The sequence below is a fragment of the Magnolia sinica genome, chromosome 17 (genome assembly GCF_029962835.1).
Source record: "Magnolia sinica isolate HGM2019 chromosome 17, MsV1, whole genome shotgun sequence".
Taxonomy (NCBI): Eukaryota; Viridiplantae; Streptophyta; class Magnoliopsida; order Magnoliales; family Magnoliaceae; genus Magnolia; species Magnolia sinica.
Window position 1 is genome coordinate 10,391,502 of NC_080589.1, and position 27,801 is coordinate 10,419,302.

Below are 27,801 nucleotides of genomic sequence, written 5' to 3' on the forward strand. Positions count from 1 at the left end.
TGACTGATCCTACGGTTTTCTGAGGTAGGTGTACTGAACTTTAGATTTATCTGATTCTTTTTACAATGCTATAAAACGATCTCTACAGATGGCTGGACGGCATGGACACAACACATGCAGTGGGGTCCACAGAACTTGGTAACGTCACTTCAGTAGCTATTTGGGTACATCTAATCCGCGCCCGAAAAAGGACACCCACGTGACCGCGCTTCCGGACGCGAATTGCGTGATGACACTGGTAATAGTGACGTGTCTGTCTACTGGACGGTGTTCCTTGGTCCCTACCTACATGGCCCCACAATGATGTATGTGTCCTAAACGCTCGTCATCAATTTATTTTTTCAGTGATGATCCAGACCGTTCATCTATAAGTTTGGCATTTATACGACCCACTACCCACGAAGAAAACTTTTAACTTATCAGAGATTAACGGTCCACAAGAAGGTAAACTAGAAAATGCTTTTCTTTACCGTTGTTTCCAAATCACTCCGCACGGACTACAACGTCTCCCAAGTCTTTTTTCCTTCCGCATATATACTATCGACAACGATTAATTCCTGATGAACCGTCTCGATCATCAACTGATTGGGCAGAAGGGGCGAGCAGATTGAGCAAGGCTCTAGCGCTAGCCTTGCTAGCAAACCTGCTGGGGGTGTTGGGCTCTTTCTTCACACATTCTAGCACATTCCAGCAGGACTCTCTCTCTCTCGGTCGCATGAAACTCTTTTCTCTGTTTCTTCTGCTAAATTTAGCGGAATTTGGTTTTGGCAGAAACGAAGCTAAACTCAGCAGAAATGAATTCCCACCAGGCTTTGTTTTTGGGGCCGGAACCTCGGCTTATCAGGTACGCATCTATGTATTCGTGTACGACGGATACTTGATCCTGTACTCCGTTTCTCAATTTCTACTTGTGGGGCCCATGATTCAGTTATCCAGACCGTTCATGTGATGCGAGCCGCCATGGATGGGACATGCCCCCACAGTATTCCATATTGGAAGATTCTAGCCGTCCAACATGGGTCTTTTCCAGTCGAGTGCAGATAGCTGGTATAATAAGTGAATGAATTGGACGGCTAGGATGAAGGATTCGGGGCATGATCGATCCATGACTGTGTATATTAAAGCCGAGTTCTCAGGTACAACCGGTTGGTCCACCCAGTGAATGGTTTTCAACTTATCATTTGGGTGCGACATCCAACCCTTCCAATAGGTTGGTTCCACCATGATGATCACCTTCTGCAAAAATCAGCCCCTTTCACTCTTGAAGTGGGCCACACTATAGAAAAGATCTAGCCGTTGAGAAATAAATACAATTATGGTCCACTTGGTGAGCAGTTGTAAGGTGATCCTCATGGTGGGAAAGAACTAATGGACGGGTTGGATGTTTCATAAACATGAAAGGTTGGAAGGTATTTTCTGGATGGACGGTGGGCACTCAATCCGTATTGTGTGATCCTCTTGAGATTTAGATCTGCGTTATTTTTGGAACTGTGCCCTAAAATGAACTGGAAAAACTGATGGACGGCGTGGATATGCAACACATACATAGATGGGCCCACTGTCAGGGCCTCGTCGAGTCCGCTCACTGACGCGGATGCCTGTGCCTCCGGCCACAGGAAGTTCCCGTGCTTCGAAAGTACGTGGGCCCCCCATAGATTCTCCTAAAAAATCCACTCCGTCCATTAGTTTCTCAACCTTACAATAAGCTGGGACGCCGAGAAATAAGCAGATCAAAAACTCATGTGGGCCAGATGACAGGAAACAACATGGATTGAACGCCTGCTATTGGAAACTTTGCTGGGTCCATGGAAGTTTTGAATCAATATGATATTCATGCTTACAGCTTATTGTAGTGTTAATAACATTATGAACGGTTGGGATGGCATATAAGCATCATGGTGGGCTCCAGGAAGTTTTCAACGGCTGACATTTCCCTTCTCTGGCCCGCATGAGTTTGAATCTGCCTGATTTATGTCGTGGTGTCTTATTAAGAGGTTGAGAAACCAATGGACGGAGTGGATTTCTCAGGGGCATCTCAGCACACCCATGAAAATGGTATGTCCCACCGTGAAGTTCGTCTGACACAAAAATAAGGCTGTTTCACTGATCCAATGGTCCTTAACTTCAGAATAATGGACCAACGGTCTGAGTGAATACAGAGGTTGGACCCACCTAGCATGAATATAAACCTGATTTTCATGAAGAGTCGTATTCATGGTGGGATCTATCTTATTCATGTTACCGATTTATTACACACGTGGCATGCTAGTGGAAAAGGTGGTAGGGTACCACATGTTTTTGTAAGTCTGCGTGTAGGTTATTAGTTTTGGTTGGAATATGATAGGATAAATGACCTAGTGCTCTCACGATACAGTAAGTTATAACGCTCCTAGTTGCATCAGGATTCTTGGAAAAATCTAATCAATCAATCCGGACCTTCTATTAGGTTCAGCAGGCTTTTTATGGTTTACTTTGTGAAAACCACACTGATTGGATGATCTAATCCGTTTATATGTTGGAATGCTTTTTCGTAGCCACTCGTTCACCAAGTTATGAATGAGGTCTTTTGGTATTTCTAATGAATGCGATTATCTAGAACTGTGATTAATCCATAATGGGCCATAATGATTAGATGGCTCAAATCGTTAATTAGTCTTGTTCTTTTGTAAACAATCTTGACCGTCCATTTACAGGCTATCAATCTGATGACCGCTGTAATATGGAGGTGTAATTTTGCATATTGTATACCATGAAATGTGTGTGAACCTCCGGATTAATTGATTGGACTGTCCAAGTGTCCAACTAGGAGCACCATAACTTCTATTGCTTTGACAGCACTTGATCGTTTCTGAGCTATTTTATGCTTGGGTATGACGCTTGCTACACAGGCACTCACAAATTGCACACGTGGCATACATTAACTCAAATTAGACCGGCTAAGTTGTGGAGCTTAGTGTGGCCAAGTTAACAGTCCCAAAATTTGATTAGTCTATGCTTGTTTTTTGAAAGAGGACCATCGGATAATTTTCATTTGGTTTTTGCCATGGCATGGTGGGCCAGTACCACAGTATGGTAAGGTGGCTAGTTTTCAATCCCATATTGCATTGTAAACGATGATTTGAACCGTTCATGTTTGGGAATCTACTACCTCGAGTCATGGTACGAAAATATATGTTGAACGGGCGATTATGCATGAAGATGGACATTTTATGGCTTGTATTCCAGTCCAAGATTCAAAGGTCAAGATCACCGAGAAGCATGACTATATGAATATGACTTCTCTAAGGTGGTATTGAGAACATGAACGGTTTAGATCAATTTAAGGATGCAACCGTGGAATCCAGCCACCGGACTAGACTAGTGTGGCATAACCCTTTTAAGTTTTAAGGGTCCAAATTTGAATTTGAAGTTAAGACTTATTAATTTTTGGTTAAATTTTCTCTATTTTTAGGGTTTTAAGAGTCCAATTGTCATCCAAGGTTTTTATTTTAGTCATATGAGAAGTTGTTTACAAGCTTTGGTTGGCTTACATGCCTTTTTACCATTTATAGTAATTTCTTCTACTATTTTAGAAAGTTTCTATTTTGGGTCAAATTAAGAGTTTGGGGCTTCTTTGGCTTAATGACCATCACTTGCATTATACATATCTCTTTTCATCAATAGTTTCAATTTTATTTATCTTTTTTAGAGATTTTTCTCTCCTTATGGATTTAAGGATTATCTTATGAAAGGAAAAGGTGTTCTTTCTCTTTTCTCCAAGGATCAGCTAACTCCACATTTGCTCCAAGTATAAGGTGTTGATGGTAATGTATCGAAGCAGGTTGAAGGGGCAGCAGCTGAGGATGGAAGGACTCCCAGTGTCTGGGACACATTCGCTCATGCCGGTAAGTTACTTATTTCAATTTTTTCTTTTGGTCTTTTTCTACTACTATGAATCATTTGAATATGATCCTTGACCCAAGGATATGGGTATAGTTTACTGGAGTTTACTATTGGTGTAAGTGAGGCCCATTGTTTCGGTATTCTAGACCTTTAGAGTTTGGGGTCTGCATTGGAGGGATTCGTTATATTAATTGTGACATGAAAAAACAATATGAGCACAATCCACTGGCCACGTGGATGTGACTATGATGATATCAACCCTAAATCATGATGATCAAGGGTCCTAAATGGATAGATTAACATGCATTAGTTAATATGTTATAGTACCTTAAACATATATGAATATGGGTTAAGTAAAGGAGTGTTTCCGTTAGTTGTCCATGGGAATTTGAGATTGGAGCCAACATTCATTGACTAAGGGAGAATTGTGGTTTATAGATCTTAGTATCCTATTATACCATGACTATCACAAGTTTTCGGATAAATTTGTAGTTTATTGTCATCGCATAATGATAGATATGGTCACCAATGTGAGGGGACTAGCTTGGGTTAGGATGGAAGTCTTCCCCCATTGGGCACGATTTATAGTCAGCATGCCTTCGCCCTAGCCCGCATGAGAGTGAGCATGTTGCATGCCATGGATACAAGTTCTCAGCTTGGACATGTTGGGCACTTGCATTGGTGGATTAATGTCAATTCATTAGTTTGGGGGTTCATTTGCTTGGACTTGATTTGACTTGAGGTTGCATCAGAATTTTATTAATCCTTATACTTGAGGACATGTGAGGATCAAGTTCTCCGAATCTTATGAGGAATTGAATAAGGGCGGACTATAGTAATAGTCGACTAGTAGTTATACCCGCCCGCAATTCTTCATCTGATGAGGAATTGAATAAGGGCGGACTATATTAACTGTAGTTAAAAGTGAGTTATACCCGCCATGTGCTTTACATGGCTAATAAAAGTGGGTGTGGTTGGGTGCATCTATCAGCGCTTATTGATCCTTGCATGTGCAAATATTGATTTCCTAAGGACTTGTTTATACCATGGATCAAAAGTATTGAAGGTTCATTAAGTGGTTTTTCTGCCAGACCCAACACTTAAAAATAGTTTTAAAAGACTTTACAAATGTTTTTAACAATTTATTTTGACTAGGGATGTAAATGGGTTAGCGGACCCGATGGGCTACCCAAACCCGACCCATTTAGACCCAACCTAGACTTGACCTGTTTGTTAAATGGTATGGGTCAGGGTCCAAGAACAGATCCGATTACTAAACGGGTGTGGATCTGGTTTCCTTTATGTTAGGCCCGATTCAACCCATTTAGTAAATGGGCGGGTCTGGTCTATGTTGCAAGGGACCCATTCAGATCCATACCCGTCCAGGGCCCAGTTTTAAACCCGGTAAAAATGGTTGTATACCTTGATAAGTAACATGGAAAAAGGAGAAATCTACCCATGTCCGACTGAGAATACGGGGCACCACGGAATCCGAATTGAAGGACCGAAGATAGTGGGATTAGTGAATTAGGATGTACGTGGATTGCATGTGAAAGGCTTTTGCAGGAAGTTCTTGCACTGGGATGCTAAGTGGGGCCCACCATGATGTTTGTGAGAAATCCGCCCTGTCCATCCATTTTGCTAGCTCAGTTTAGGACATGAGACAAAAAATGAGGAGGATTAAAAACTCAAGTGGGCCACGCCAGAGGAAATAGTGGGCATTAAACGACCACTGTTGAAACATTCATATGGCCACAAAAGTTTATAAGTGGGTCTGGTTATCCCTTAACCAGACTCGTTAAACTCGACCTATTTATAAATGGGTCTGGGTAGATCTCCCTCTACTAGACCCAGACCCAGACCCATTTATAAATGGGTCCGATGAGGTTGACTCAGACCCAATCTAGACCCATACATTTAGTAAAAGGTTTTGGGTCTAAAATTTGGACCCAGACCCATTTAGTAAACGGGCGGGTCTAGTTTTGCCTAAACTCACCCCAAACCCAACCTTTTTACAGCCCCGATATTGACCATTGCACTTGATGATATCAGATTGCCGAGATTTGATGGTCCACCACTTGATTGGCATGAGCAATGGGCCTTTGGTGGATGGCTATGGTAGTGGATTGGATTAGATATACATGCCTGCATGGATAAGATAGTTATATAACATTCTAATAATGTGGGCATAAGAAAAACTGTGGGGTGGTGGAGTATTTGTAAGTTATACACCTCTTCAATCCTAAATATTCCTTCTTATAAATAGATCCCAATAGGGAGAGAGACCTAACTCAGAGCTTGGACATCCCCTCCTTATGGGCATGATCGAGAGAGAGAGAGAGAGAGAGAGAGAGAGAGAGAGAGAGAGAGATCACCCTCTCTCATCTTCCTCATTCCATAATGCATATAAATGTGTGGGGTCCACTAGTTGTGGACGTGCATATACTCAACCCTACATTAGGGCTAACACGAGAGCTTTCCACTCTCATTCATCTTAGATAGGGGAGAGAATTCCTACATTGGAAGATTAACACTAGTAAGGTTCAAGTTTGACGTCGCGCATGTTCCTTTAAAAATCTCAATAATCCCAAATCCTATAAAGTAGAGATCATACATTTATACAGGTAGGGAAGGTGCTTCGCAGATTCCATCTTCATAACTGAGGCCCTTACTCGGAATCCATGGATGTAGACCATATGGATTATTCAAGTCAAACCGCATTTAAAAAAAAAAAAATCCTAAACCATCATGGTTCTATGGTCTCTAGCTTGTTATAGATTCCGAGATACTCTTGTAGCGACTCCATAAATCCTTTGTATCTCTCCTACCACGTCTCTTCTAGTGCATTCTACTAGTCTATACCATAGTCCTTTTATGTGTAATTTCAATATTTTCTCAATAACATATTTTATCTTTAAAAAAAATCGCTTCCATTTTCTTCATTTAGATTTTAGAATGAGAGTTGCTTCTTTTATTGTTTCTTAAATTCCTATGGACAAATTTTGAATTTTAGGGAGGTCGCTTGACAAAAGCACTGGAGATGTAGCATGCGACGAATATCACAAATACAAGGTGTATCCTATTTGCCTGTAAACATATTCATTCTTTTCCTTGTTAAATGTGGTTGAACTATATTTCATATGTAAATCCTTAGGCAAGAGGAGTTATAAGGCTATAATGCATAAGCATGTGAATAATAATAATGTCAAAATACACCTATATACAAATGGGCCGGTAGTTTAGTGATCTAGACCCTTGATTTGATGGGTGCTACCATGGATGGGGGGATTCTTGGAAAGCCTCCAAAATTAAAGTTTCTATCTCTTGGATTACAGGCCTACAAATGTATTACTAAGTGACATAAAACAATGGTTCATCACCATAAAACAATAGGGCAATTTGGTTCGACTCATCTGAGTCTAATGTGACTCGTTCGGTCGACTTTACCCAAGGTCGAACAAGTCGGTCCAAGTCCCCAAGTCTCTAAACTAATTGACTTAATAGAACAATCCTTTAGTGAAATCTCACGGAAGGTGCTTAACAAGAATACTTGAATTAATTAGGTAGAATAATGAAAACCTCTTTAAAAAGGTATTGGTATGTAAATACCATACTAAATAGATACTTGTTTATAAATTTCCCTTTTAAAAATGAGTTTTGCTAGTAGCTGTTGAAGCTGGGATCATGTTTCAATGATCCAAGCCTTTCATATGATGGGCCTTACTGTGGACAGGGAATATCCAAAAGATAAACTCTCAAATCAAAATATTTAAATCTTTTGATCATTTAACTCTTTTCAGTTTAATATGGACTATCTCCTTTAAACGTTCTTTCATAGCCATTGATAGAAAGTTTAGTATCTTCCAATCTTGAAGAAACTTGAAGCAAGCACCACTAGCTCTCGTCACATCAATGGTTAGGACTTAACCCATGGATTTGGGGACTGAGCTATGAGATGAAGGGATTAATTCACCATGCTCTATCAGTTCGAGCTTTTAGAGCCAGTGGTCAATTGTCCTGCATCAAATTGGTATTAGAGTAGGAGGTCTAGCGTTCGTGGTATATTTAAAATGGATTGACGTGTTTACAAAGAAGTTTTAACAAATATATGCAAACATATAAATTTCTTTCTGGGGAATCATGTAGGAAGATGTTCAACTCATGAAGATGACCCACCTAGATGCCTACAAATTCTCCATCTCCTGGTCCAGGCTTATCCCAAGTATGATCATGTAATCTGACGGCCCTTGTTTACTTTCTAATCAAAGATGTTACACCAATCTATAGTTCTAATTTACATACATTTTTGTTACAGATGGAAGGGGGCCCGTCAATTTGAAGGGCTTGCAATATTACAATAACCTCATCAATGAACTTATCAGCCATGGTAAGGTCTGTAACTAATAGTCAGGCTTCTTGTTGCGCCCACCACGGTCGTGGCTTTTCTTGATTTTTAGGCCTGGGCTTGATTGGACGCGGCTGGTTGGGTTCGGCTTTGTAAACATTTTTATTGAGGTTTTTGCATATAGGTGGCAATGGCTGGGCCAGGCGGGCGAGGCTAGGCCCCTGGCCTGGCCTGACACTTGAGAACCAAGCCCAAGCTGGGCCCAATCCTAGCATGGGCCTTGCACAACAGGCCCAAACCAAGCCCAAAATGGGTTGGGCCTAGGCCTAACCTGACCTCACCGGTCTGATTAGAAAATTATTCAAATCCCTATTTCTCACTTGAATTGTTATGATCTTTTCGTTGATTATGTAGGCTATGCATGCATAAAGAAATAGATATTTTTGAGAGGAATGAAACAAATGGCATGCATTGTAGATGGATTGTAGGATATAACACTTAGATATAGTCGGGTTGGGCTGGCCCGGATTGGGTCGGGCTAAAATTGATTAGGCCATGCCTGTGAGACCTGCTTGGCCCACGGTCAATCTGATAGGTCAAGCTCGGCCCAAAGCTGGGTCGAGCAGGCTATTGGGCGGATTACCACCCTTATTTCTGCGTGCTCGGTCAGTCCCTTAATTTAGGGGGGACAAATAAACGGGTCAACTCCGTTTGATGTGGGTCCAGGTCAAACCCAACTGATTAATTTATTGGGCCCAAAAATCAGGCCAAGAACAATCCATAGAACTCCAGGCTCAGTCCAAACCTGGTGAAAATAGGTGGGTTTGGGCCAGTCCAACCCAGCTGCAATTTTAGCAACTACCATACAAACGTGTTCCAATAACATTATTCATGCCTCTTTATCTTCCTATGCTTGGCACTTTTAGCCTTTGATTTTGCAAAGGGACAAACCCATGTAGTCCTTAGGGCACACTGGCACTCTTAGGATGCCATGGTGCTATTGGAAATAGTGATCCCAACACTGGCCTCTCACAATCTTGGGTTTGCCAAGCCACAGATGGATGGATATGATGATTTGATCAAAATGGTTCCTTCAAGACATGTTACAATAATGAGGTCAATGGTAGAGTTGGTGCATTTCAACATTGAGGTCTTGGGTTGGAGAAGTGAACTCTATCAAATGAACTATTCACATAGATTATTGAAACTTTGATCTAAAACTTTTGTTTGTTATTGATTGGATGGTAATATTCATCTGATGGTCTGGATTTTTCAAGGTGGCCCATGAAATGTGGACCATTGAAGATATCTTCTTGAAGGTAAAAGCTTTGGCCATTTGATTTGTGTAAAATTCATGGAATTGTTGTAGAAAAACACCAGTATACTATACCATTGATGCAATCAATGCAAAACTACAAAAGAAAAAGAACCAAATCAAAGCCCAAAAGGCAGAGGCACAAATATTTACATGGTTCTACAGTATACTTATGTCTATAAGGTAGCAATACAAACCTTTCTTCTTCATTAAAACAAGAGAAAAAAAATACAAGGCTTCTGTGTGTGTGTGCGTCTCTCACCAAGGAATACTCCAAAAGAATGATGCTTCTCTCTACCTGTCCTCCCCTTATATTGACCACACAAGAGAGCACGTGACAAAGCCTAATGGAACTAGGCTTCACGTAATTGTACATCGTACGTGAGTATATCATTGCTCCATCGCCTTAACATGAACAACATGTAAATTTTATGGAATTAGGGTTAGGGTTTACATCCCTATTATTTATAGAGAAAAATATACACTTATAGAACAAATAATACGATAATCTGCAGGATCATCGAATGTATACACTACCAATTTGGATATTGTAATGTGTAATTTGGTGTATGCTCCACATTGCAGGAATTCAACCACATATTGTCCTCGTCCACTATGATCTGCCTCAAGCACTTGAAGATGAGTATGAAGGATGGATAAGCCCAAAGATTGTGTAGGTCTCTATTTCATCTAAGACCGTAATATCATTTGAGAAAAACTGATATAGTGGCATGCGTAACTCGAATTAAACCGTTCAGATTGTGGGTCCTCTTAGTGTATTTCAAAATAATTCCATGTTTTCTGCAGGTTGTAAAACCTTTTGAAAATGCTCTTAATGTCTTACTATAAGGAAAGGATAAACCTACATGGAAAGTGGACCAGGTGTGGTGAGTGCATATAAAGCATTCCATCACCAATTGCTATTGAAAAATATTTTCACCATGCTCTAGGATGTGTGCATACACATCAGGAGCAAGCTCTAATTCACTTTTTTCTCAATCTCTTGATACACTATCTCAAAGAAAGTGACCTAGTTCATGACTCCTGCTTAACTTTAGATGGTTTATAAAATAACAATTTTTACCAAAGTGGTGCCTTTGTTGATTGATTAGTTGGTATTTGATGGATGGTCAAAATGAAAACTAATCGACGATTCAGATTCAACGAAAAAACTTTTATAAATAAGAGAATGCATCCATTCAATTAATATTATTCTTAAGTTATAACCTATTTATGGTTGGTTCCATGATTTGGATGGTTTACTTTGAGTTACATATATGCCGCATGTACGTATGTAAATGTGAATGCATCATCCATCATACTCTGCCAGAGTATCAAATAACTTCACATATCACTTTTTTAAAAAAAGCTTAGTGAGTCCTCGGAAGTTTTTACTGTCTATTCCACTTATTACTAAGCGTGGCAATTTATCCATGTAAGCTTGCTGCGTGCTGATCCATCCAGACCATCCAATTCGTTGATTCTTAAGCTGATGGAGCATTTGATTTGCTCGATGAATTTGGACCATTGACTTTCTCTTTTCAGTAGTCCATTAGGATGAAAATTGTAGGGTTAACATTGCCCAGACAGTGATTTTTTTGACCTTTGTTCATCCATGACGGGGTCGTAATTTGGACGGTCTGGATCGGTGAGCATGATTCCTAGTGTACTGTAGATGAGTTGCCATGATTTAGCAGGCAAAGTGCACAAACTTACAGCTATTTTTGTCCACCATGGAAATACGTGTCAATTTGTCACATGTATGACAATTGAGCTGTCCGAAATGTGGACCCCACTGTGAATATCACCTTGTGGAAAGATCAGGACATCCACTCATAAACCTGGCCAGATGTGTACTTTAAATCACACCCTCAGCCGTTCATTGTTTTCCCATGCTGTATCCCATTGGATAAGTGGATCTTCCTGATTTTCACATCAGCTGATCTTCATGGCGAGGTCTATCTTTCGTGTGGCTAGGATGTAGTACACACTCAACATGGTGGCACATGTGAGTATGTTAGCATTTCTCATTTTTTACATGATATGGTTTGTAGGAAAGATTTCAAAGCATATGCAGAAGTATGCTTCAGAGAATTTGGTGACAGGGTGCTATACTGGACCACTATCAATGAGCCCAATGTATTAGCCATTGGAGGTTACGATACCGCGAATTTCCCACCCGCACGCTGCTCCTACCCTTATGGACACAATTGCACACGTGGCGATTCCACATTGGAGCCGTACATTGCTGCTCACAACATTTTGCTAGCACATACAGCTGCGGCCACAATATACAAGAAAAAGTACCAGGTATTATCATATGATAGAGAAAAAAATACTGATATTTTATAGAGTATGACCATCCATATGCATGCATGCAATCATTTTGGCACATGCAACTCAACCTAAACCGTCCAAATCATGGCTCTACTATAAATGGGTTTATCCAACTAGTAGACATTGGTGGTATGGTGTTTGCGCAATTCAATCAAATACAAGGCCACGTGTGATCGAAGGCTTGTATTTGGTTTACGTGTGCAATTAGAAAGTGCGGGTGTGCCAGAGTTGTATTTGACTCCATGTTCGATTGAATGTTGGTGCCCCCCACCCTGAGGCGACTGAGTAGGACTGAATTCGGAAATCCAGTTGTCTTCTTAACCACGGTGGAAACAATGATTAGGCGATCTGCGTAAGGGTGCCAAAAATGGGTGTAAACAGTATGGCACATGCGACACCGGGGGTGGGGTGCAAGCTACATGCACGAAAGGGAGAGAAAGGGTGTGAGCTGCTCTCACAAAGAAAGAACTCTATAGCCTGTTTGTTTTGTTATTTGTCCTTGTAATTGAAAGGAAAAATGTCATCATTACGAATTTACTATTGCTAAACCGAACAAGGAAAATACCAGTCAAATGCAGATGTACTCAGTAGACGTATAAAGAATTTATAATGATTGCATTTTTTTCATGGCATTATTATAAAAATCTTGAATCTAAGTAGCGACATTAGTGTATTTTGATGATGATTTGACATTAATGTAAAAATGTCATAATCACAAATTTACTACTGATCAACCGAATAGGGGAGTTGGCAATCAGATGCAAATGTTGTCGGGAAATAGGTAAAGTAATTTGTAATGATTGCACATTTCTTTTATATTACTGAGGTAATTGGTTAAACAAACAGGTTTAGATCAGCCGTCTTCATGGCGCACAGGTAAAATCTAAGTTTTCTGTTGATAATCATGCACATATTGCAAATTTCCTAAATACCCTCACCTATATTGGAAATCTCTTCTAACGTTGTTGAAGTTCATGCTTTTGTCAAGGCTAGTTGCCCAGATAAAATTGTCCGTTGTTATTTGTGTTATATATACTAGAGATTATTTATGCGTATTTGGATCACTGACTTCCTCTTTTTTCTTTCTTTCTTTTTAACTGTCCAATTGATGACCAATGATCCCCACGGTTAGGATCATGTCTTCAGTGCGATTTTCACCATGACCAATCCACAATGGGCACAGTGAATTGGATGGTTTGGAATTGAATGACATGAATGCTACTCGTGCCATGTCATTGACCACCATCTCATATTCTGCCTGCAATTTTCTTTCCACTGTCTAATATATAGTTCAGAAATGTTTGGGAAAAACACAGTAAGTTTTTAGACTCAGGGCGTGTTTGGATGCAACTAAATGATGGTGATGCAGGCAAAGCAACAGGGGTTTATAGGCTTGAATGTCTTTGTTTACTGGTTTTTTCCCTCAACAAACTCAATAGAGGATATCAATGCAACTCAAAGAGCTCATGACTTCTACACTGGCTGGTATGTCTCTAACATCTAAAATTGGGATGGGCAGGTCGGGCCATATTTGGGTCCTGCAACAATTGGCCCACTTACTACTAAGGCCTGAAAGTTGGGCCTCTGCCCAGATTGATGATTATTTGGGCTTGAAAAGTCAGGCCTATGACCAATGTTTTTAGACTTGGATGAGTCTTGTAGAACACGTTTGAGTAAACTCGGACTGGTCGAACCCAATCCAGTTTGACATTGCAAATCAAAATGGAGAATAGGAGGTGAGTTGGATGAACTCAACTGAGTCATGAACAAGTCGGTCTGAGTAGCTGAGTCTTAGAAGCATGCATATGACTGACCATACCATCATTTAAAAACTCAAAACTCGACTCGAATCGGTGTGCAGTCGGGTCAGGTCAACTCGAAGAGTCAATTGAACTTGACATCGATATTTAATAATTAAACTGCAAATAAGATTTTACTTATAATATATAGTTAAAAGTATGAGTATAAAAATAAACAAAGCAATATTGCCATAGCAGCTCTTGGACTACTGCCAGACACTATTGCCGGAGGTTGACTTGAGTCATGTCGAGTTGACCAAGTAGGCGAGCCGACTAGATGAGTCATTCCGAGTCTGAACCAAGTTGAGCTCGCAGAGACTGTCAGGCGACCCTACTCCTTTTCTGGCTGAGTCGAGTTGACTCAGCCGAGTTTCAGTTGAGTCACCGGGTTTTAGAACTATGACCCATATAAGTCAAAATAGGCCATGGCTTGGAATCTGCTTCTACAAGATTATCTCAAACTTCTCCTGTCACGGCCTATTTATTAGTCATTGGTGTGTCTAAAAGAAGCCCAATGGGCTATCCTGGCCCATTGCATGTCCTGGTCAGTTCTAACATTAAACAAAAGTGCATTTTCACATGGTTTTTCAAGGTTATCTAATTGCAGGTTTGTCAACCCACTAGTTTTTGGAGACTATCCTGAAACCATGAGGAAGATTGCAGGCTCAAAGATCCCAGCTTTCACCAAACACCAATCTGAGCAAATAATGAATTCGTTCGATTTCTTCGGAATAAATCACTATTCCTCAGTGTCCGTTTCGGACAAGCCAAACAGTTTGAAGGTTGAAGAAAGAGATCATGAAGCAGACATGTTCGCAGAACTTGTAGGTATGATTTTATAATGGTCCATTAATGGGATGTCGTAGTGAATATGGTATTCTCTTTTTAATAAAAAATTGAATATTTTTCTAAAATACCATATGCTTGTTCAAAATTCAATTTTCTATTATAATAATCATAAAAAAGCATTTTCTTAATAAGAAGCGGTTATAACCATGGATTTATAACAGTTTCGGCGGGTGCCCATTGCTTAGTTGCACGATCCTTCTAATAAGGTGTCGCTCCCACTTCAAATCACGCTTCAGACTCACACTCCCACTCCCACTCCCACTCCCACTCCCACTCCCGCTTCCAAGATGTTTATACTTACTAATACTTTGAAACGAATGCTTTTCCACTCCCACACCTGAATTTGTTGCCGCTTCGCTATACACCTTGTGCAACTATATCCTGTTGTGGCCTTGTAGTGAACTTATTAGCGGGGGTGGCAATGGGCCCAGACCTAGCCATTTAGTAATTGGGTTTTTGATTTCGGGGCCAAGTCCACCCATTAACATCATAAATGGGTTTTCTTGGGCCCGAGTTGGACCTCAATTTTGCAAAACTTTGGCCGAAACCCCGATGGGTTCGCCATAGCCATCAGAACCTTTCACAATCCTTTATTGATTTCTCTTGGTTGTTAGTTTTGTATTATTTGTATTATGCGTCTAGATGTGTTTTTATGCCCTTACACTTTCACAATTATCTATATGCTTTCATTTGGGTTTTCAATTTGGATAAAGGTCCCACGTTTTAGTGATCCATGACATGATGTGGCCCACTGTTGATGGCCCAGGCACCACATCTCCTAAATGGTAAGATCCTGTGGATATAAAATTTGGCCTTTCTATGGTTGAATGGTAACCATTGCCATATATTCTAATTTTCTTCCTAAACCATTTATTCGTTGGCCATTTATTAAAGGATTTAGAATTTTCAATCCAGGATTTTTTTGTCTGTGGCCATCCAAAGCTGGGACCATAAATGGTTCTTAGAGGAGGGGCCATTCATTGAATCACAGCCCTTTGTCATAAATATTGCTAGCAGTATATCAGAAGCAACACAAATAATCTATAGCATCATTACATTCCAAGATTGCTTAGCTGGTGATCAAGAAAAAATAAAGTGAATATGGCATGTGGTTTGCAAAATCTAAGCCGCCCATCAACTGGACCATTATGTAGATCTTCTGGCCAAATTTCAGGCTGGTCAATTCATGGTGGTTCATAGTGTTCAAAATAGTGGATTGCTAAGAAGAAAAAAAAAATCTTTTTTTTCCTTTTCTCTAGCTACACATTAGTTTTATTGTTAGACAGACTGAAATATGCCTTGTATAGCTAGCATACCTTATATAGTTGGTTTCCATAGGTAGATGATTCTGATTTTATTTCTTTCCTTGTATAGATGCTATAATCTCTATATATTCAACCCCTTTGGGTTGTCTCAAATACACAAAAGCTTTCAGCTCCTCTCGGTTTACATGGTATCAGAGCTTCACTGATCCAAATCTGGCACCACCTGTCAGATCCGACCACCCCTGCGTCGTCCGACCACCCCTGCTGCGTCGTCCGACCATCCCTCTGCTCGTCCAGCGCCCTCTGTTGCTCATCCCGCGCCCCCTGTTGCAGATCCGACTACTCTCTGCTCGTCCGACCGCCTCCTATTGCAGATCCGACCACTCCTTGCTCGTCCGACCGCCCCCTGTTGCAGATCCGACCACCCCCTGCATGTCCGACCGTCCCCTGTTGAAGATCCGACCACCCCCTGCCCGTTCGACCACCACTTCTCGTCTGATCGCCCCTCCGCTCGTCCAACGTCGCCCCTCTGCTCGTCCAGCGTCGCCCGGTTACCTCTATTGCTCGTTCTCTTTCAGTTCCAGCAACCCCATACAGATCTGTTGCTCCTATCCAGATCTGTTGAAAATCTGTTGCTGTTGCTGCTACGTCGCCGGATCTCGCTTATCCAGATCCAGATCCACTATTGCTGTTGCAATTCCGTCAGATCCAGAGCTCCTGTTCTGTTCCTATTCCGCCAGATCCAGATACTGCTACCCCTTGGGTATCTCCTGCTGTACGGTACACCTAAAACATTCTTCTGCTGCAACTCTTTGCGTGATTTATATTAATTCCGATCAATGGATAAAAACTCATCACGTACAGAGGCCCTAAGGTGTAGTTTTGATGGTACCAACTATTCGCTATGGGCCATCCATTTTCAGAACTTCTTCAGGGGTCGTGGTTTGTGGGGACTAATTGATGGATCTGTTACTATTCCCACTTCCACGGATGCCGATAAATTGGCTGATTGTGAAATGAACAATGGATGGATTATTACCTGGATTCTCGATTTGGTTGATTGGTTCATTGCTGTTGGCCTCACACCTCATCGCACGGCTAAGGCAATGTGGGAGCTTCTTCAGACAATTTATCAACAAAGTAATGCGGCCCGGTCATATCGTTTGGAACAGGATCTCGTTAACCTTACTCAGGGTGACGACAATATTCAATCATTTTATTTTAAAATTGTCACAATTTGGACTGAGATGGCCTTGATGGATCCAATATTTCCTAATGACTTTAGGATTTTCCAAACTATGTGCGAGAGTGCGCAAGTTCGCCAATTTCTTATGAAACTGCGTTCGGAATTCGAGCATTGTCGGGCTGCTCTCTTGAATCGTAGCCCTACTCCTTCATTGAATTCGGTTATTAATGATCTATTGGCTGAGGAACAACGACTGAAAGTTCTATCACTTCCTTCCTCGACTCCGGGATCATCTGATATGGTGCTTGTGTGTCCATCACTACACCAACACGTGGCTCCTCTCCTTTAACTTGTCGCGGCTACAACAAGGTGGGTCATGTTGTCGCTCAATGCAAAGAATGGTGCGCTTATTGTCGACGAACTGGTCATGGTATTCAAGACTGCCGTACACGTGCATATGCATTTTCTTTCGGCCGTGGACGTGGTGGTCGTGGTCGTGCTCTTTCTGTTACTGCTGCCACTATTTCTTCCGAGCCAACTGTTAGTGATTCTACATTTACTGTTTCTGCTGAAGGTCTTTCATCTCCGTTGACTCCTGTGATGCTCCAGCAAATCGTTCAGGCCCTTTCTGTGGCCGGTATGTCAGGTATATCCCCATCTTCTACATGGTTCTTCGATTCGGGTGCTTCCAATCATATGACCGGTGCTATATCCCATCTTCGTGACATTCGTCCCTATACCGGCAATCAGGTTATTTCTACTGCGGATGGCACTAGACTACCTATTCAGTCTGTTGGATCATTGACTTTCTCTTCTTTAGCTCATCGCCAGTTCACCCTTCGTGATGTGTTTCATGTCCCTAACATCTCCTCCAATTTAATTTCAGTTGGTCAACTCACATCAAATAACTGCTTAGTCATATTTCTTCCCAACTGTTGTTTTGTGCAGGATCTGGCGACGGGGAAGGTACTTGGGAGGGGTAAGCGGCATGGTCGTCTGTACGTGTTGGATTTTGATCCATCTGTCACTCCGGCTCGTTGTTTCTTTTCTCCTTCTTCATCAGATATTTCTTCGGCAAATACATTGTGGAAACTATGGCACTTTCGCCTGGGTCATTCACATTCCGATCGGTTACTTCAGTTAATTTCGTCTAGCATGTTAGGGAATATTTCTCTTAATGAAAATGATTTGGATTATTCTTGTTCTTCCTATTGTCTTTCAAAAAGTAAGTGTGTTCCATTTTCCCTAAGTACTACCAAATCATCTTCTATGTTTGAACTTATGCATACGGATGTCTGGGGTCCTTCATCAATTATATCTCTCTCTGGGTTACGATATTATGCTATATTCATTGATGATTTCACACGTTACACTTGGATTTACTTTCTGCAATCGAAGTTACAGGTTTTTGAAAAATTCAAGTTATTTCACTCTATGGTGGAGACTCGATTTCGGGTTTCAGTTCAAACTCTCCACTCTGACTCAGGGGGAATATCTCTCAACTGATTTTCGTACATTTCTTCAAGGGCATGAGATTATTCATCAAACGACCTGTTCTGATACTCCACAACAGAACGGGGTGGCTGAAAGAAAAAATCGTCATATTGTTGAAACTGCCAACACCGTGATGACAGCTATGAGTGTTCCTCGTTCTTTCTGGGCGGAAGCAATGTTACATTCCGTCTACTTGATTAACCGGATGCCAACCAAAGTTCTGAACAGTAAATCTCCTTACTCTGTTCTCACCGGCTTACCTCCTGCATATTCCACATTTCGTGTTTTTGGTTGTATCTGTTATGTTCACCTAGCTTCACGTGAACGTAACAAACTATCTCCAAAATCAGTCAGATGTATGTACTTGGGATTTGGGGAAACTCAGAAGAGTTTTCGATGTTATGATCCAGTTTCTCGTCGTGTTCGAGTTTTACGACATGTTGTTTTTCTTGAACACATTGCTTTTCATTCATCTCTTCCTCCTCCGCACACTCCAAACTCTCCCGGTCTAATTGCCTTTCCAGAAATTCCGTTTACCTCAAGTACTCTCCCTCGTCCGTTGCAGGTTTACTCACGTCGACCATGTACAGATCCACCACCTATTACTCAACCCGAACCTACTGTACCTGTTGTCGATCCCGAACTTACCTCGATCCGTCATTCCGCTCGTGAACATCGAGCGCCTGATCGGTTGATATGCTCTATGTCTGCCATGAATGCTACTTTGGATACCGTTTCTATTCCTACTTCATACTCTCAGGCAGCCACTCATGATTGTTGGAAGAAGGCTATGGCAGAAGAACTTGCAGCATTGGATGATAATCATACGTGGGACATTGTCACTCGACCTGCTGACCAACAGCTAATTGGTAGCAAATGGATCTATTCGGTCAAGCTCAAGTCTGATGGATCATTAGATCGATACAAGGCTCGACTTGTCGCTCAGGGATACAAACAGGAATATGGAATTGATTATGATGAGACTTTCACTCCTGTAGCCAAGATGAAAACTGTTCGTACTCTTCTGGCTGTATCTTCTGTTTACTCATGGCCACTTGCTCAGATGGATGTGAAAAATGCCTTTCTTCATGGAGATCTCCAAGAAACCGTGTATTTGAAACCTCCTCCTGGCTCTTTAATCCCTGACAATAAGGTATGTCGCCTAAAGAAAGCCTTGTACGACCTCAAACAGGCACCTCGGGTATGGTTCCAACGCTTTCACGATGTTATTACGGGTGTTGGCTTTACTTAAAGTGGACATGCATTTGCCATTTTTTTATTGTGCAAAAAGAATGCACTGCATTTCGAAAGGCATTGAACTCCTTGAAATCAATGAATTTAGAATATATATATATATATATATATATATATATATATATATATATATATATATATATATATATATATATATATATATCTGACATATCGAAATATTTCAACCCTTTGATCATTTAACTGTTTTCCTTTGAATGCGGACCCACTCCTTTACGCGATGAGGTCCATCGTATAATTGGTCTGTACCATTGTAAAATGACCCAATGTAAAAAATAGCAATATGTCAGGATGTATTGCAGCAGATCTCTATAGTAATAGGTCTTTCTACTTTCTTGAGTCAATAGAAAAATTCAAGTTGGTGAAGTTTGAGTTTTGTGCATTGAATGCAACTGAACTGAGTCAACTCAGTGGAGCTACAAGTTTATCTGAGCTGATCAACAAAGTTCTGGAGATGACTCGCAGCTACTTGTACGCAATCTTTTCAAAGTTATAATGTTAGTAATGCATGGTAAAGGTTTGCTAATGTAGGGCAGTTAATGGGCCGGGTCTGGGTCAGCTTTTGGCCTGGATTTTGAACTGGTTGAGGTGAGCCCTATTCAAAATTTTGAGTTTGCTTGGTCCTGGCTCGGCACTATGACAGCCTTACTACTGTGTACTCAAAAGAGAATTGATCACCTATGAGCTGCTGGTGCTTGGAACTTGACATATCCTGCCATCTTTCCCACCAACATGCTATTTGTGTAGGACATCCATACCATGAAAATGGTAGGACCCTCCATGAAGATTTCCATCCCAGAAAATTAGGTTGATCCACTCATTGGGTGGGCCACGTGCATGTTGAGTCAGATCAGATTGTTGGTTGTCCATTAATTCCAATGGTGTGGCCCAGATGATGAACAGACCGGCTGGATTTTTGCACGTGACGATCTTCATGATGGGGCCTAGTATTGTTTAAGTGGTATGTACGTCCCGCACAAATGTCATGCTGGCAACTTGTGGGCCAGGCACATGTGGGTGACCAGTTCTTTGCTTCAAAAGGACACATTCTGAAAAACTTGAGCCATTGATCAGATGGGCTCATTGATCTAATGCCCCGATCGAAAATAAGCCAGTCCACTCATCAAGTGTGCTTGATCTAATGTACGGAACAAAGTTGGATGGGTGAAAAGGACTTTGGTCTTTCTGTCTAGCCTGAATTTTGGACCACAGTATCTACTTGGTGGGACCCACTTTCATGTTACATAGTACAATGAGATATGTATTTATTTGGAAGTGTACAACATGCTCTATAGCTGATCTCTTATTGACATTTCATGCAGTGTGGAGAGACGGTGCACCGCCTGGTGAGGTAAGCTTAAGAGATTGTCTATGGAAAGAAGTTTACTTTGCATAGGAACTTCACAACTTCTCTAACCAAAACATGGACTCAGTTCCCAACTGTTCCGTCTGGTCTTCGAAAAACGTTGGAGTATTTCAAGCAAGTTTACGGCAACCCACCTATCTATATCCATGAAAATGGTTAGTGTACTTCTACTTTAAACTGTTTTCTTAATGGTAATTGATAAAAACTTGGAAGTAGGAAAAAGAGAAATTGAAATATTGAATAATTACTTGTAGCTTTTTATTGAGAATAATTCTAAATTTATGCAAGAGGAATGGCCTCAAAAAGAAAGCTAATATATTCCTAATCAAATCTGACAAAAATGAAAAGAAATACAAAGAAAATAAAATGTATCCTAACATATGCAAGAAAAAAATATCATCTTTCCTGATAGTAATCAAGTCAATAAAGAGAAGCCATTGGTCGATATTTGAAGATATAGTAAAAAAAGCAGTCCATGATAAACTCGAAACTCCCTTGCATGAGTCTTAGTCTCTTGACAATTCTCTTCGAATCTGGCTTGCCATAAATCTTCATGTGTCATCACTTACAGGTAAAATGTACATTAACAAATATAAAACTAAAGAAGGGGGACGGTACCGTGGAGCCAGAAGAATCACGCGGGGAGGAGTATGAAGTAATGAGAAAAAGATCGATGTCTTCCTCAAGTGATTAAAACCTTGAATCCACAAGGAGAGTTCTCGAGTCCACAAGAAAATAAGAGAGAAAATTGGGGTATTTTATTGAATAATGTGTTTTTAATTTCTCAATTACATCACTTATAAAGAAAAAAAACAAACCCTAATTTACCTAAAATAGCAAGACTCTTCTAAAGCATAATTTCCTAATTCTAGCAAAACTCTTTAAAAGCCTAATTTGCCAAAAATAAAAACGCCTAGATAAATTTTACCAGAGAATTCCTAGCATGGTTACAAGCAATTTTTAAAAAGATGGAAATCTTAATACTCCAAAAATAATGAGATACGATAAAAAAAGAACTGACTAAAAATAGTAAATTTTTTCCTAAAATCACAATTTTGAACCGGAAGCCTGCATTTTCTACGAAATGGAGGTGCGTGACCTGTTATATAGGTTTGTTAACCCTAGAACCATCGTTACATAAAGACAGATAAGTTGTGTTTCGTGACGATGCCTGATCAAAAGTTTATGGCTGATTTACAGTCCACACTTTAAACGACAATTTCTCCCAATCCGAAATGAAGCCAGAACAAATTTCTTCAAATCGGACGCACCTGGGGCCCAATTACGTCATGACCTACATGAGACTGCGCCCAGATCTAATAGATTACTTCCGCTTTCGTTTGGGCTTCTTTTGGTCCATCTGTGCAAGGAATGCCTTTGTGGCATGTCCTACATCAATTATCTCCACTTGAAAAAAACTCGTCCTCGAGTTATTCAACATACCTAGCCCATGATACTCATACAGGTTTGCCACATTGAAAGCTCGTGAGATCTCCATGCCCTCGGGAAGATTAACAATATAGGCGTTATCATTGATTTTCCTGAGGATCGGAACATGACAAATCTTCTTATTCACCAACTTATTATAAGTTTCAGTCGGAAACCTCTCCATGCGCAGGTGAATTAGCACATTATCATACACTTCAAACACCTTCTTTCTTATATTTGGCATTAGACTCTTGTAACTTTTTAGGTGTCAACAAAGTTGGCACAACATATAGATTCATGCTTTCCCTCACTAGACCCTTATAAATCAGTTTCTTCACTTTCACCTACAAGATAACGCATTCTTTTAGACTTATCCAATAATGTGGACAATTAGGTAGACTTGTCCCTGGGACAAGATCAATGTAGTGCTCGATAAAACGTATGGGGAGCAACTCATTGGGAAGTTCATCAGGCGCCATTATCCCTTTGAACTCTTGCAACACTTCAACTTCTTTAGAATATTCGTGGGTTCTACTTCTTTCCTCTTTATAAGTAATACATTGATTTCCTGTCTCCTTAGATTATTTGACGAAATCCCGTATGGTTATGAGAGACCACCCTTCCACTTTAGAAGTTTTGGGTTGGTTTTCCGTTCTTATAGGGGTGAGGATAATCTTTCTACAATATTTAATAAAAACAAGTATATTATTTCAGCCTCAATGTGTGCCATTAACATCGTACTGCCTTGGTTGACCAAGTAGCATGTGACAAGTCTACATATCAACTATGTCATACATTATTTCGTTCTTATAATACTTGCTAATGTAAAATGGTCTACGACACTAATTGTTCAGTTACCTTTATTTTGTTGACCTCTTTAATCCATTCAATCATCTATGAAGAGAGGTGCATTTCTGTCTTCAATTGCAACTTTTCCACCATAGTCTTTAATACGATGTTCACACTACCACCATCTATGATCAAATCACAGATCTTTTGGTTCATGGTGCACTTTGTTTGAAAGATGTTGTGCTGCTACGGATCTATCTTCTCCTTCGGCTTGTACAAAGACTTTCTCATGATCAGAGTGGTGGCTTGTGATTCGTATCGGTGTCACACCACGAACATGATGATAGCGAGCTCCATCGCCAATCTCATGTAGCTCATCATTACGAACACGAGTATGCCCTAAACCTTTTGTCAAACGGTGGATCGTCGCTTGCAATCATTGCATGGCCTGCAAATTCTCTCGCTGGAAAGCTTCAAATGCTGTCATTGTCATAGGATTGTCCCTTGGAACATTGTCCGTGGAGTTATTGCTCAAACCATTGTTAGAATTGAGCAAAAGGCTGCCTCTGATACCAATTGATGTAGGGAAGAGCATGGAATAATGAGAAGAAGATCACCGTCTTCCTCAAGTGATTAAAACCTTGAATTCACAAAGAGAGTTCTTAAGTTCATAAGAAAATAAGAGAAAATTGAGGTATTTTTTTGAATGTGTCTATGATTTCTTGATTACATCACTTATAAAGAAAAAACAAATCTTAATTTACCAAAAACAACAACTCTTCTAAAACATAATTTCCTACCTCTAGCAAAACTCTTTTAAATCCTAATTTGCCAAAAATAGAGACGTCTAGATGAACCTTATTGAAGGATTCCTAGCATGGTTATAAGTAATTTCTAAAAAGACAAAAATCCTAAAACTCTAAAAAATAAGGATATATGACAAAAATAAAAATTGCTAAAAACAATAAATTTTTCCTAAAATTGCAATTTTGAACTAGAAGCGTGTGTTTTCCTGTGAAATGGAGGTGATCGACCTTCTATGCATGTTTGTTGACCTTGTAACCATCGTTACATAAAGATCGATAGGTTGTGTATTTCATGACGATGCCTGTATCAAAAGTTACAACTAATTTACAATCCACACTTCAAACGACAATTTCTCCATATCCGGAATGAATTTCTTCGACTTGGACGCACCTGGGGCCTAGTTACGTCATGCCCTACGTAGGACTGGGCCCGAATTTGACGGACTACTTCCACTTTCATTTGAGCTTCTTTTAGTCCTATCATGCAAAGAACGCATTTGTGGTACTTCCTACATCAAAGAACCTGACTATGGTAGAGCCATATTGCTACATTACACATGGTAGAGTTATTTTTCAATAAGGATTGACCATATAGTAGGATCTACTATGGCTATGGTCTTCTGATGAGTATATGTTTGAAACATTGTCCATCCACACTAAGGTCCACTAGTTAAACAGTTTGGATCACCTCACTATAGGTAATGTTGAGAGAGGGCTCCAACAAACTCCTCTTCTTCTAGCTCTATGACAAAATATTCGTGAGATAAGGAAAAATTAGCAGTTAAAATGTACACTAACAATGGGTATTCAATAAGCTAACTCATTAATCAAAGTAATTATCATCATAGTACCTTGCATTAGATTTATTAAAGGTGGTTCGGGTGGGGAGATGCAAGCAAAGGGGTTGGCAGCTCAAGTGGTCCCACTGTAATGTTTATGCGAAATCCACTCTGATCACTAGGTGCAAATCAACCCCATCCATGATTTAGGTGGACTGCACGATTAAAAACTATGTACAGGCAACACTCACCCTCCATTCTGTTTCCCTTTGTGTGGCGCAAATGAATCATGGATGAACTTGAATTTTAGGCTGATGCCTAAATTTAAATTTGACAACTAATTGTTGGAGTGGATTTCATGTAATCACGGTGGGCTCTGTAAAAATTAAGGGTGGACGGCTCTCTCAACTGATTTGATTTGGTGTGGCTCACCGAAATCATAGGTTAGCCTGATTTTTTGACCCCAAGCCTAACAGAGGGATTACACATCTAATAGTTGGAGTAGATGTATATCACAGTGGGCTTGTCAAAAATCAAGGGTTGGCATCGGATAAAATTCATTTTTTAAATATATCTGTGGAAATCTTTAAGAAGGACATATGCCCTAGAGTTTTGATCGGGCCCACTGTAATGTGTATGCGAAATCCAGTTTGATCATTAGATGTATAATCCAACGGTAGATGAAGTGTCATAAATTAGGCTCACTTGTCGAGTGGGCCATACTAAAGGAACTAATTGGGGGGAGACATCCACCCTTGATTTTTATAGGGCGCCCACTATGACGATTATATGATATCCACTTGAACCCTTAAATGCCACACCAAAATTTAGGTTTGAGCCCAAAAGCAAGCTCATACTTAATTCCGATGGGCCACACTAAGGAAACATTTTGGAGGGTGGGCATTGCCTTGTAAACTGTTTACAATCGTGTGGTCCATCTGAATCATAGTGGGAGCTGACTTTTGGGCCCTAGGCCTAGTAGGGGTGTCACACCTAGTGATCGGGGTGGATTTCACATAGATATCATGGTTGGGCCCACTTGAGTAGCCAGCCCTTTGCTCGTCCTATCAAGCAGTAGTTACATTTCTAACGGAAGTTACTCTTAAGGGATTGTTTCGATCTGCCTTATTTTTTCGTATAGTGCCTTAAAATGAGATGAAAAAAATGTATGCATGCCATGGATAAAACACACACATCATGGTGGGGTCCACAGAGCAACCAACCAGTAATGACCTGGTACTGAGTCCACCTGTGCAGATTGTTTAAGGGCCCCAATCAATCAGAGAGCGGATTGCATAATGAGTAACTCAGTGTGCTAAACTCCATGGGGCTCACATGTGAAGTATGTGTCTCATCCATGCCGTTCATCCGTTATACCAGCTTATTTTAGGTAATTTGTCCAAAAGCACATCCAAGCTAAGTGGACACCACCACAAGAAACAGCGGGGATAATGATGTCTACTGTTGAAACCTTCCTAGCACCTACAGTGATGTTTATTTGTCATCCAACCTGCTCATAGGGTCGTAGATACATGGATGAAGGGAAATCACAAATATCAGCTTGATCCAAAACCTCTGTGGCCCCCAACAAGTTTTCAGTGTTAGGTGTTCAATTCCCACTTATTCCTCCTTGAGCTTTGGATATGCTTCAATTTTGATCTCATCCTCTAAAATGATACGAAAAAATGGATGGACAGCGTAGATAAGATACATACATCATGGTGGCCCCCACAGAGTTTACTCAGTCCGAAATCCACTCTCAATCATTCCCAATCTGACCCAACCATGACTTTACACGTGGCAGAGATCGATTTGGCTTTGACAGTTTTGGAATTTCACCCTAACAAAGCTCACAATCTTACACATGGCTAGGTTTCCAAGCGCGTAAAGATACGTTGAACGACACAGACAGGGTTAGATACATAGAGGGGTTTGTTGGAAGCTTGCTGGATGCCGTAAGGTATGATTTCATATCATCTGTCATTTTATACAAAGGTCCATCAGATCTTTCATCATCTCAACCTTCTACAACTTGGGTTTTCTTTGGCAGGAACGGCTCAGATGCTAGAGGCTACTTTGTCTGGTCGTTCATGGATCTCTTTGAATTGATAGGTGGGTACCACAATCGGTTTGGTCTCTATCACGTGGACTTTGATGACAAGGACTTGAAGAGATCCCCCAAGCTCTCTGCCCATTGGTATTCGGAGTTTCTCAAAGGTGGGGATGAGATTAGCATTGAGAAGACCCGTGGCCCACCTCCAACTCCTCATTTTCTAGCGTTAGGATTTCATGATATGCGGTCCGCTTCTTTGTAAAGTACACATGCATTTTCATTCTGATGTTAGGGACCATGGTTTGGAAATCCGGACCGTTAGCCTGTTGTGTCCCACCGCAGATTGACTATGCCTGGAAAATTATCTCGATTGGAAGATCTTGACCTATTGATCGTGGTCTAGAAGTGAAAGAAAACAACAGTCCATATTCAACTGAAATATGACCCGAAAAGAACTTTCTACGTTGGAGATATCCAATGGTGTGGATAGCTGAACTGTTGATCCCAGTAGTTGGAATTGAAAATTCGCGTGTACTTGGCAAAGACTCTATCAGGACACTTGGACAGTCCGATAGACCGATCCGGACTGTTCGTTAGATCAAGCATATATTTCATGGGTTATTGTGTAGAAATGATCGTGATTGGGCGATTTGGTCCATTAAAAACTTGCCCTTCTTTTTAATAACCGTCCATTTTTCCAGCCATGGTTGGATGGCCAGAATTGTCTAAAAAAAGTGATTCTTTAGAAAATAAGTGATCCATGATAAACGCCAACAAATAAATGGCTCAAATTGTCAATTGGAATAAATTATTACTATTATTTTTATATATAGATG

At 40.5% G+C, this 27,801-nt stretch overlaps 1 protein-coding gene across 11 annotated transcripts; it reads left to right on the plus strand.

Annotated features, from left to right (window-relative positions):
- The first annotated feature begins 546 nt into the window (after window positions 1–546).
- LOC131231550 (beta-glucosidase 22-like) lies at window positions 547–27,436 on the plus strand. 11 transcript variants are annotated; one of them, XR_009164430.1, is made up of 13 exons: window positions 547–844; window positions 3,818–3,884; window positions 6,896–6,954; window positions 8,029–8,104; window positions 8,198–8,269; window positions 10,128–10,215; window positions 11,597–11,852; window positions 13,249–13,364; window positions 14,286–14,506; window positions 21,067–21,095; window positions 21,178–21,265; window positions 23,625–23,719; window positions 26,785–26,872. XR_009164430.1 is itself a non-coding variant. In XM_058227771.1 (13 exons), exons 1-13 carry the CDS (start codon window positions 716–718, stop codon window positions 27,225–27,227), a joined length of 1,554 nt encoding a protein of 517 aa, XP_058083754.1. In that variant the 5' UTR covers window positions 564–715; the 3' UTR covers window positions 27,228–27,436. The 11 variants fall into 11 exon arrangements, 10 of the variants coding, with proteins under 10 accessions (XP_058083756.1, XP_058083757.1, XP_058083754.1 ...); XM_058227771.1 differs by lacking the exon at window positions 23,625–23,719 and adding an exon at window positions 26,963–27,436 and having other exon boundaries at window positions 564–844; XM_058227772.1 differs by lacking the exon at window positions 23,625–23,719 and adding an exon at window positions 26,963–27,436 and having other exon boundaries at window positions 566–844; window positions 3,821–3,884.
- Window positions 27,437–27,801: the final 365 nt, after the last annotated feature.